This window comes from Triticum aestivum, chromosome 3B, assembly GCF_018294505.1.
Source record: "Triticum aestivum cultivar Chinese Spring chromosome 3B, IWGSC CS RefSeq v2.1, whole genome shotgun sequence".
NCBI classification, from domain to species: Eukaryota; Viridiplantae; Streptophyta; class Magnoliopsida; order Poales; family Poaceae; genus Triticum; species Triticum aestivum.
The window spans coordinates 56,551,384-56,563,750 of record NC_057801.1 but is presented as its reverse complement, the minus strand read 5'-3'; the positions used below and the strand labels follow the sequence as shown (position 1 = coordinate 56,563,750).

The 12,367-nt window shown below is 44.1% G+C and overlaps 1 protein-coding gene across 2 annotated transcripts; it reads right to left on the bottom strand.

Moving 5' to 3' along the window:
* Positions 1-7,309: 7,309 nt before the first annotated feature.
* On the bottom strand, positions 7,310-11,837 carry LOC123064721 (uncharacterized). 2 transcript variants are annotated; one of them, XM_044488135.1, is made up of 3 exons: positions 10,268-11,837; positions 9,338-9,431; positions 7,310-7,432 (listed from the first exon to the last, which is right to left on the bottom strand). In XM_044488135.1, the coding sequence occupies exons 1-2, from the start codon at positions 11,013-11,015 to the stop codon at positions 9,385-9,387; spliced, it is 795 nt and encodes a 264-aa protein (XP_044344070.1). In that variant the 5' UTR covers positions 11,016-11,837; the 3' UTR covers positions 7,310-7,432; positions 9,338-9,384. Both variants share the same exon structure in this region, with proteins under 2 accessions (XP_044344070.1, XP_044344071.1).
* Between the last annotated feature and the right edge of the window lie 530 nt (positions 11,838-12,367).

Sequence of the window (12,367 nt, the reverse complement as noted above, 5' to 3'; positions counted from 1 at the left end):
GGTAGAGATAACTTTGCACCTCAGTTTCTCTCCTCACTAGTTGGTGGTATAGATTTCGATTGGCACTGCTTACCTCCGCGAGGAAGATCGGGGGGCATCTTACTAGGTGTGAGATGCGATTCACTGGAAGTCCGTAGTGTTGTGATGGGCGACTTCGCCGTAAAGTTTCGAGTTAGGTCTAAGATTGATGGCTTTAACTGGGCTTTGGTGGCGGTATATGGGGCTGCGCAGCCTGAGTTTAAAGCGGAGTTTCTAGCTGACCTAGTTCGAATTTGTGGGTCAGAACAACTACCGATTTTAGTCGGAGGAGATTTCAATATCATCCGGAGGCGGGAGGAGAAAAACAATGACAACTTTGATGGTAGATGGTCCTTCATGTTCAACACCATTATTGAAAGTTTGGATCTGAGAGAGATAGAACTCTCGGGACGAAAGTTTACTTGGGCCAACGCTATGCCAAACCCAACTTACGAAAAACTTGATCGGGTTCTTGCAAGCGTGGAGTGGGAACAAAAATTCCCGTTGGTCACGGTGCAAGCCCTTTCGAGGGGCATATCTGATCATACCCCATTGTTCGTGGACTCAGGGGAGCCGAACCACGTGGGAAATAAGAACACCTTCTCATTTGAGACGTCATGGTTCAAACGTGAGGGGTTCTTTGACTTGATTGCTAGGGAATGGGCTAATGAGGTTCGCGGTAAAACACCCATTGAGCGTTGGCAGAATAAGATTAGGAATTTACGGAGCTTCTTGAGGGGTTGGGCTAAGCATCTTAGTGGTGCGTATAAGATTGAAAAGGATAGACTCCTTTCTCTTATACATGACTTGGACGTAAAAGCCGAGTCTAATGTGTTAGTCCCCGCAGTGCTTCAGGTTAAAAATGAGGCGGAAAAGCGATTGAAAGAACTACTACGTGAAGAAGAATTGAAGTGGGCTTTACGTGCTAAGGTTCGTAGAGTGGTCCAGGGGGACGCAAATACTCAGTTCTTTTATTTAATTGCTAATGGCAAGCACAGAAAGAAGCGAATCTTTCAGTTCAAGCAGGACGAGGGTACAATTTTAGGTTAGGATAACCTAAAAACTTATATCACTGAGTATTATAAGCAGTTGTTTGGTCCACCGAAGGAGAATACGGTGTCACTTGATGAGTCCATGACTGAGGATATACCTCAGCTTTCGGCTGCTGACAATGACATTCTGCTTGCCCCGTTCTCGGAGAAGGAGGTTCTTGAGGCAATTGCTCAAATGAAAAATAATAAGGCTCCTGGTCCGGATGGTTTCCCGGCCGAGTTTTATAAGAAGTGCTGGCACATTATTAAGGGGGATTTACTACCTATGTTTCATGATCTATTCTCTGGACAGCTTCAATTATTCCACCTGAATTTTGGGACTATCACATTACTACCTAAGAAGACGGATGCGGTACGAATTGAGCAATTCAGGACGATCTGTCTCATCAATGTTAGTTTCAAAATTTTCACAAAGGTCGGGACCAACAGGCTCACACAGATCGCGCATTCTGTGGTGCATCAATCCCAAACCGCGTTCATGCCAAACAGAAACATTCTTGAAGGAGTGGTAGTTTTGCATGAAACGCTCCATAAAATCCACTCCAAAAAATTGGATGGAGTGATTTTTAAAGTGGATTTCGAGAAAGCGTATGATAAGATAAAGTGGCCATTTCTCCAACAATCTTTGCGTATGAAAGGGTTTGATGAAGCCTGGCGAAGGCAGGTCCAATCATTTACGCAAAAGGGTAGTGTGGGAATTAAAGTTAATGATGATATAGGTCATTACTTTCAGACTCATAAAGGCCTACGACAAGGAGACCCAATGTCCCCTATCTTGTTTAACATTGTGGTAGATATGTTGGCAATTCTGATAGGACGGGCTAAGGAAAATGGTCAAGTAGGTGGATTGGTGCCTCATCTGGTTGATGGAGGCATTTCTATCCTACAATACGCTGATGATACGATCATCTTTATGGAGCATGACGTGAGTAAGGCTAGGAATATGAAGCTGGTGTTATGCCTATTCGAACAATTGACCGGGTTGAAGATCAACTTTCATAAGAGTGAGTTGTTCTGCTTTGGTAGGGCCAAAGATGAGCAGGAGGCCTACAAACAATTGTTTGGGTGTGAGTTGGGACAGTTACCTTTCTCATACTTAGGGATTCCTATCCACCATCGTAGGCTAACGAACAGAGAATGGAAGTGCATTGAAGACCGATTTGAGAAGAAACTGAGCTGCTGGAAGGGCAAGCTCTTATCTTATGGAGGCCGGTTAATACTTATTAATTCGGTGCTCACAAGTTTGCCGATGTTTCTTCTTTCGTTCTTTGAGATACCAGTTGGAGTCAGGAAGAGACTAGATTTCTATAGATCGCGGTTCTTCTGGCAGGGTGATGAGCTGAAAAGAAAATACAGACTGGCTAAGTGGGACATTATTTGTAGACCGAAGGACCAAGGGGGTCTAGGTATTGAGAATCTAGAAATTAAGAATAAATGCCTTCTTAGCAAGTGGCTGTGGAAGCTCTCGTCGGAGACGGATGCTGTGTGGGCACAGATCCTTCCCGGCAAGTACCTCCAGTCAAAAACTTTGTCGCAAGTATCTGTAAGGCCAACTGACTCGCCTTTCTGGAAGGGGCTCATGAAGGTCAAGCAGGCTTTCGTTAATAGGACAAAGTTTGTTGTAGGAAACGGCTCGAGCACGCGTTTCTGGGAGGATACTTGGCTTGGTGACGCACCACTGGCCATCCAATATCCCTCCTTGTATCGTATTGTTCAACGAAAGGAGGTGGTCATTGCTTCGGTTTTCCAATCTATCCCCCTTATTATTCAGTTTAGACGAGTGCTAGCGGGCAATCGTTGGGAACAATGGCTCCATCTAGTTAGAAGGCTGATGGATATCCAGCTGTCTCAACAACCTGATGAATTGCGCTGGAAGTTGACTAAGTCTGGAGGCTTCACGGTCAAATCAATGTATATTGATGTTATTAATTTGAGCTCCATTCCCACGTCCAAACATGTTTGGGATGTCAAAGTTCCTTTGAAAATAAAAGTGTTTATGTGGTTTGTTCACAAACAAGTAATTTTAACTAAGGATAACTTGAAGAAGCGCAATTGGACAGGACCTACTAGGTGTAGTTTCTGTGATCGGGATGAGTCTATTAAACACCTCTTTTTTGATTGCCCTCTTGCAAAGGTTCTATGGCAGACGGTCCACATTGCTTTTAACATCAAACCACCGAATTCTGTTAGTACTTTGTTTGGGACATGGCTTAATGGGATTGAGCCCAACTTAGGGAGACATATTCGGGTGGGGGTTTGTGCTTTGCTGTGGACCATCTGGAACTGCAGAAACGATTTGGTCTTTAACAGAACATCATATATACATTTTTTGCAGGTTTTATTCCGGACTACGGCTCTGATTCGTTCATGGTCGCTACTCACCCAGACGGAGGCCAGGGAGCATTTGGTTACTGGGTCTGTCCGTTGGGAGATGGTAGCTCGGGATATCTTCAACCGGTTTGGATGGCGGTCATGTAATAGGATAGGCATTTAGTATTTCTATCTAGTTTGCCCCGCCGGTTGTGGCTCTTTGATGTGGCTTGCTTGATGTATCTAGCTTATCCGGGCTCTGTGTGAGCTTGTGTTGCTTTCTTTTTTCATTTTTCAGGACCTTTGGAACCTTGTTGATACTACTCTATTTTGTTTAATAAGAGGGCCGTATGCATCATGCTGATGCAGAGGCCGGGGTATCCCCCCTTTTCGAAGAAAAAAAATCTCTCTTCTGGCCAGTTGTTCAAAGGTCGATGCCGGCCAGGAACAAGAGCTACAGAAGCGATATCCGAGCTAGTGATATTCAACCGCAGATAGAAATTTGCCTTCTTTTTTTTAGCTAGATTCAGGTGGGAGCTGGCTGCAAAACTCTAGCGCACAAACACATGCACAGATACGAGTGTTGCACAATGGGAAGACATGGGCAGAATCATCAGCAAAATTGGAACGCTGAAATCAAATGAACGACATGCAATGCTTTTCACCCAGCCAATTAATGGATACCAAGAGCTGGCCAAGGGGGTGAGCGGAACATGCATGTGGAAACTACAGTAACACCGCAAAAAGAGATACAATCGCAGGAATGAAATATGTTTTCCTCCACGTTTCTTCACTATAGTTAGGTCGTCATATACAGGCAGGAAAACGAAACAGTGATGACAGCACACAAACAAAGAATTTGTATTCCTTGGTAAATAGTACGTATAAAGTTGCTACCCATTTGTTAATTTCTCATGGATATAAGTAAACCCTTTGTATGATTCATTCAGAACAATCTTTTTCCTTTTTGGAACTTATGAGTCTTCAGAGCTTGATTTAGCTTCGCATAGTTCTGCTCGCAGTTCGCCGCAAGTAAAATACGGAGTACACAGAATTACCAAAGTTTTAATAATCATGCCAATCCTTTGTCAGAAACACCTGTTCCAGCAGAGACTTATACTATACCGTCCATTCAAAAATATAGTTCACAACCATATACACATTGCGAACCATATTGCTGTGAAACCCAGCGTGTATATATTACTAAGGCAAGATGGAATTTTCTGGTTTATGTATTCAAATACATGTTGCGACATTAGAAATTTGGCTAGACCAATGCACACGGTAAGTTTTCCAGATAAGCCAAAACTGTGAAAACCTAATGTGGGATATGATTGCATCGCAGTGTGTAACATATAAACATTGTGACCATATTGACACAATTCGACGAGCTCAATGCAAAATGCAACAACCATTCCTTCACCTAGAGAAAACAAAAGCGTCAATCTATTAGTAACCGGATATAGGTATGTGTGTAAAAAACATAGTTTATAAACAAGATATGTGTGTGAACGCAATGCTCCTGGCTATATCCCCTAGGACACCTGGCCAACGCTCGCAGCTAGATAATTTTCACCAAAGAAAAAAAATTCCAAATCTCACAAACTAATTAACGAAGAAGATGTTCTTACCCTTTGAACCATTTCAGTGCAGCAAACAATACCATCAGGCAACATTTAAACTCCATCACATCCACCAGTAACACCTATATTTAGACGCATAAGAAGTCAGACAATTATGATAATTTTGAGGACAAGACAAAGTAACAATGAGTTGTTAGATGAACATAGAAATGTAACTTGAGAAAAATGCCCACTTTCATAACACATTTTCTACAAATGTTTAATATATCACTTTTTGATACTATCAATATCTAATTAAAAACATAAATATTGTAAAATACAAATAATATTATAGAAAACGGTATATTTAGCTACCTGTCATAATGAAGAATTAAGCTGATGGAGTGATGGTATAAATAAAGTGTCAAGAATTCTTAGAATATTATCGAGCCTGATTAGAAATAAGAAATTCAATTTATTTCTATGTGTTGCAGACGTACTGGTTACTTACAATATGTGCCATTAACTAGTGTAATGAAAAAAACTGTGAAGAAGGTGTCGATGCAATGAGAGTAACTATTATGTGTTGTTAAGACCAATACCAAGTTCAGAACAGATATGGATACCCAATAAAAAATATAACTTGTGTTGAGGTTTCAAGCGTGGCAACTAAGTTGCTCATTTGACCCATGATTTGTATCTCCAAAAGAGTGAGACAACTTGAGTGATAATACAAAAGTAAAGCTACAATTCCATCTACTCCCTCCGTCTAAAAAATAAGTGTAGCTGATTTAGTACAAAGTTATACTAACTTGGTACTATAAATCTGCGACACTTTTAGGGACAAGTACTAACTAGGGTTTAGTTGATAGTACTTGCTAGTGAAAACTTGCGAAACACAATACAAGTGTTAGAGCAAAAATGTACAAAGCATGCATTACTTGGATTGGATCACTACAAAAGCATTAAGACAAAAGATGAGCAATCACCTGGTGTATATAAACTCGTGAAAGGATGGCATTCATCCATACGACGGGTTTCATAAAGTTTTCTAGATTGCATTGACTTAAGTTCAACTTTGTAGACACCTCCGTCCGCATATATACAAACATAACATCATTATCCTCACCATACCACACTATCTTCATGTATACCATCGCTCCCTCAATCCAAGGAGCGAGTCTAAGAATATTATGCATTTCAGCGGTCTTCTGGAGTAACCATATGGCAACACCATGGCAATTAACCTTCCTCTGCCATGTGTGAAATCCATCATACGAAAATGTGGCGAGACCAAGATCACCATCCTCTGCTCTGATGATCTGGTGCGTGGGGGAATGAGAATAACGCAGATCGGGAGGTCCATTAATCATAGCTAGAGTTTGCCTATCCAGATCAAACTCAACTATGTCCTTTGTGAGACTAGCCAAACCCGGCACCTGTAGGTTCTATCTCACGTGTCAGTAAAGACACCCGCCAATAAGGATCCCATGGTTATCTTCACTATAAATGTTACATTGAGCCGTTGATGTAATAAGATTGCCCCATGTGCCAGTCTTCAAGGAGTAAACACATGCGACGGGTCGATAATCCTCCGTATGCATGGCCATCAAGACCACCTTGAAGGGGTTCAAGTGGCGTCGGCTCTCATGCACGTGGTCATGGCTGACGCCAGCGCGGAACACCGCCCCGTTGAGCACGTCCATATGGAACTCCGGTGGAACGGCAATGCGGTGTTGTTCACCCGCGATGGGGTCGCACACAACGATCTCTCTCGGCTCAAATTGTACGAGGAGGACGAGGCCGTGGCGGCACCCGACCGGATAGACATCGGGGTGACTGTTGTAACGTCCGAGGGAGAAGCGCTCTGGTGGGACGCAATCGGGAGGGTCGAGGATGGGGGTGAACGCGATCTCGTCGTTTCGGCGATGGAATACGCCGAGGAGGGGCGGCTTGCTGCTCCGGTGATGGACGCGGAAGCGGCGGATGAACTTGGGGTCGGTGGCGACGGATCGCCAGAGCCTGCAGACGGCGGAGGCGCGCGGGAGCGAGGAGGGATCCGGCAGGAGGCGGAGGAGGTACTCCCGGAGCAGGTCCTCTTCGTCCGGCGGGGAGGCCGACGAGGTGCCGCGGCGGCGGGTCGTTTCCGTGTCCTCTTCGCTCATGTCGATTCAAGAATGGAGGCGCTGACGAGAAGTGCAGGCAGGACTTGGAAGACGTAATATTGGGCCTTGGCGATAGAGTTGCTTCTTAGGCGGGCTTGAGTGGGAATGGAGCTAGACTGGACATTTTAATATTTGTGTTGGGGAAGCTCAGCTACTTCCCACGCTTCGATATTAAAATGCATCTTGTCACATTACAAACTTACTTAACGAAGGCGCATGTTCAGCAAGTTCTTCCACAACACAAATACACACTGCCGACCACATTGATGGAACGCGACAAAAAACGCTAGGGACTAGGGACAACAGCAACCCTTGACTACTTCACCTGCAGAAAACAAATTTGCTAGTCCGTTAGTAAATATAGTACATGCATGCAGAACCTGATATTCGTATGCAGCATGCATGGTTAAAAAAAGCCTATGAGCAAGATGTGTGTGCAAGCTCGTAAAACACAACAGATATCATACTCTTCGCTATATCTCCTAGGTTTACAAATGACAGCGAAGTACACCATTGAAGCCTTTTGACAATGTAAATTATTCAGATGGAATAGTTGAATGCTACTAACTTCATGTTTTCAGCTAGCTGACTCTGGCAAAACCAAGGGAGAACTCTAGGCATGGCCAAACAGGCACAAGCAGGTAATATTAATTAACAGCGACACCACTATATGCAACATGTGGATATCATTTGCGACCCAAAAGGGGCAGTCATTTTGCATTTGGCATCACCATCATTTTTAATTTGTGTGTGTTATATTGACATGCATGAATCCCTATAGCCAAATGGGAAATAATTCATGGGATGCAGGACGCATTCGCTGGCAGACAGATATTCTTCTGCTCTGTTAGAAAGAGGACTCAGCGCGATCTCCGAAGACTGGAGAAAGCTGGAAAGGCTGCTCAGCTAGACAAGGTTATTTTTCTTCTTCTGATAATCTCTATAACTTTTCTATTATACATTGATTACATTCACATGTTCTACATCTTCCTGCTATCAGTCAGAGTGCTGAAAGCGAACTAAAGGAAAGTCTGAGGAAAGGTGTCTACGGTGACATTTATAACTACCCCTTCAATCAGTTTGATACTATTAATATCCTTGACATGGAAAAAGATTATGTGGATCCTGAGATAGAAGAGGAAGAAGTAAGCACAGTACAGAATATGAGACATAAGCCAATGCAGGAAGGTGAGATAGAGTGTGCTGAATGTGCTGATATCGAGATGGATGATATGGAATACTTTGAAGGCTTCGGTGGTGAAGATGGTCAACAACTCAACATTTCCCTTGCTTCTACTGATTTAATTGGGCACGTTATAGAGCGCTCTGACCTGTGAAGATTCTCTTTTTCTGTGTTCTCTCGATAATGTAAAGAAGTTTTACATTTTCTGAATTATGGGGCTTGAAAATGCCATTATGATTTGTTTAATATGTTCATGATGCCGAAATATTAATTTGGACAAAATGGTTATTCGGCGTACTAGTGCGAACTACAAATCTAACCTCCATGAAAATATAAAATGATTGGAGATGAAGATGATGGTTTCGATGAGCCAGTAGCCAAGAAGCCCAAGGGACCATGCTCTGATTTAAGGTCATAGATTGGGCGGAAGTTATCACCTAGTTTCGATGGGCCAGTAGCCAAGATGATGGCTTCGGAGATGAAGATGATGGCTTCAATAAACCACTTGTTTCAGTATGAATATTCTTGATGTCATGATACACTATGTCGCCTAAAAGCATAGATAAAAATCAAACACATCTGATTGGTTGGCACATATTTGGTGTCGAAGTGGGGAATCTGTATTATGCTTCTCTCTTCATCTACATTGTTCTTCACTGGAGAAGTTTCCCCAAAGCATGCATTTGGGGCATAATTAGCTTTTCTTTTCGAAATGCGACTAATGTCTTGCTTTCAGCTAGCTTACTCTGAAACAGCAAAACCAAGGAGAATTCTAGGCATGGCCAAAGAGGCACAAGCAGGTAATATTAACAGCACCAACACTATATGCAACATCTGGATACCATTTACAACCCCAAAGAGACAGTCATTTTGCTTTGGCATTACCCTCATTTAAAATTTGTGTTGTGCTATTGACATGAAACAATCTCTATAGCCGAGTTAGCAATAGTTTTTGGGATGCACGCTGCCTATGTTGACAGCCAGATATTTCCATAAAAAAACCAAACAATCGATATCTCACAAACTATATCTTGAAGATGTTGTTACCTTTAGGACCATTCCAGCATATTACCACATGAGACCAGACAGCCATCCTACATATCTTGCAGCATTTCAGCTCCACCGTATCCATCAGGAATGGCTACGCCCAGAAGCATAAGTCAGGTAATAAATAAAAGCTACGAGAAAAAGACATATGGATAGCAGAGTAGGAGAAGATAATAGTGAGTCAGTTACATAACATAGATGAACCAACAAACATAACTTCTGAAAAACAAATCGTTATTCGGCCCTCACTGTTTTTTATAGATATTTTATAACCCACTTTTGATGCTAACAACAGATAAACAAAATAACATATGTTTAAAAATGCGAGACCATTCCGGAAAACACTAATGTTTAGCTACCTCGTAATGACAGCTTTAGCTCATAAGAAAAACTGCCTAGAATTAATCCAATATATCAAGCATACAAAAATCAAAACATGCCCAAACTAATAAATTCTAGAAACAACAGTGATTTTGGTATTCAACTGTAAATGAATCTGGCCTACTAGAGACAAGAAATCCAATTTATTTTTTTGTGTAGTATACATGTGTACTAGTCACTTGCTGCAGGGGCCGCCTTCAACAGGTGACCAAAAATTTATTATTTCAGAAAGTGTAGACTCAACAAAAGTTATTATTGTGGAGATAACATCAATAGCAAGATCAAAACAGATAGTACTCAGACAGAAAAGTATAACTAGCTTAGACGACAAAGACACCGGTTGAGTTACTCATTTGACATTTGATTTGGTATCTCTGAAGAGCAAGATATAAAAACACAAAACTATTACAAGTTTGTCTAACTAGTAAATTGAAGGAACAATTGCTGAACACTGGGGAAGCACAACAAAGGCATTCCATCAACCATGTATATAGAACATTACTTGATTTGGTTACTACCACCATACAAGGACCAAGGATGAGCATTCACCTGGTCCATAGAAACTTGTGAAAGGATGACAGTTATTGGCATAACGGCTTTGATGAAGCTTCCTGGATTGCATTGACATCACTTGAAGCATGTAGACATTGGTGTCCACAAATAAAAACATTACACCATTAACCTCATCATACCCCAGTATTTCCACCCCTCTCATCGATCCCTCCACCTGAGGAGGGAGCCCAAGAATAGTATGTATTTCAACAGTCTTCTGCAAGAACCATGTAGCACCACCATGACAACTGACCTTCCTCTGCCACATTTCAAATCTACCATGAGACAATATGGCAAGACCAAGATCACCATCCTCTAACTGGATTATCTGATGTGTGGTGGAATAATTCAGTCCTCGAGGCCCCTTGATCAAAGCAAGACTCTGGCTATCCAAATCAAACTCAATTATGTCGTCCGCGAGCTCATCCAAATCCAAATAATTTGATTCGGCACTCACACTCTTAGATGACCAGTAAAGGACATTACCAACAAGGATCCCAGGATTACAATGAACAAACTCACATCGATCTGTTGTTGAGATCAGATCGCCCCATAGTCCAGTCTCCGAGGAGTATACGCAAGCGATGGGTGGACCATCGTTTTGGGAGCCTTGGCACGGGGCCATCAAGACCAAATTAAAGGGCCTCGAGTGGCAGCTGCCGTGCATATGGCCCTGGTCAGCGGCAGCGGAGAGCACAGCCCCATAGAAGTAGTTTGACATTTCAAACACTAGTGGAACGTCCATGCGGTGATGCTCACTGGTGATTGGGTCTCATACAATGAACCAGTCTGCCAGGAGGAGGACGAGGCCGTGGCGGCAACCGAGCACTTCGGCCTTCCGGAAGCTGCGGATCTGACGCCGTGTGTCGAACCTCACGGGAGGGATGCGGTTGGGAGGGTCCATGATCGAGGTGAACACGATGTCGTAGCAGTCAGGCTCAAAGAAGCCGAGGAGGGGCGGCTTGCGGTGGTGGGCAGAGAAGCTGCTGAGGAGCCGGGGGTCGGTGGTGACGCGTTGCCAGCGTTTGCAGACGGCGGAGGCGCGCGGGAGGGAGGACGGCTGAGGCGGGAGGCGCAGGAGGATCTCCCGGAGCATATCGTCGTCGTCCGGCAGGGCGGCAGGCGCAGCCGGCGAGGTGCCGCGGCGGCGGCGGCGGCGTGTAATTCCGGAGCCCGCCTCGCTCGAGTGGACTTGGGGGTGGAGCAGCGTGGTGCGGCGGCCGGCGCCCTCCTCGCTCGTGTGGAGTTGGGGATTGAGCCGCGGGCTGCGGCGGTAGGTCACTCCAGAGACCTCCTCACCCACGCAGATTTCGGGGTTGAGCCGCGAGCTGCGTCGGCAGGTCGCTCCGGCGCCCTTGGCACTCACGGGGATCTGAGGGTGGAGCCGCGGGCTGCGGCGGAGGGCTATGCCGGAGCCATCCTCGCTGGTGTGGGTTTGGGAGAGGAGCCGCGGACTGCGGCGGACGGCCATTCCGGCCGGGATCTGGGGATGGAGGCGTGGGCTGCGGCGGCGGGTCATCTCCGCGCCCTGGAGTTGGAATGGAGGCGCCGCCTGGACCTAGCTAGGGTTACACAACACAGTGGTAATTCCGAAAATAAAACGTACTCTCCACCCAACTGACAAGCATACTGGGAAGAAAATTCCTAAGTCCAAAACCAGGTTCGGTCCAAGCAACCAGGTTTGGCATAATTTCGCAACCTTTTGTTTTTAGACGAGACATAATTTTGCATGTTCCTTATAGGGTTATTTGGGTCACTTCAATAACTTGGTGGTCGAGTCAGATTGCATGAGGATTTACACCGTCGGCAATTTATGCGGATTGCAAGGTTCTAGTTATTGGTTATACTTTGGTTTCTTTTGTTCACTGCCTTAGGGAGGCAAATCATGTCTCCCATGAATTAGTTATGTCTGCGGTCTCGATCTCATCTTCGATGTGGATGGTGGACTATGTAACTGTTTTTTGTTTTTATAAAGTTACTCAAGTTTCAAAAGGAATATGTTAATAGAGTGGCACATAATTTAATCGGGAAACTTGCACAGATATGGTATCTATCGGATGGTCGGGTGGTGGTGATAGCATGTCTAGAACACGCTCG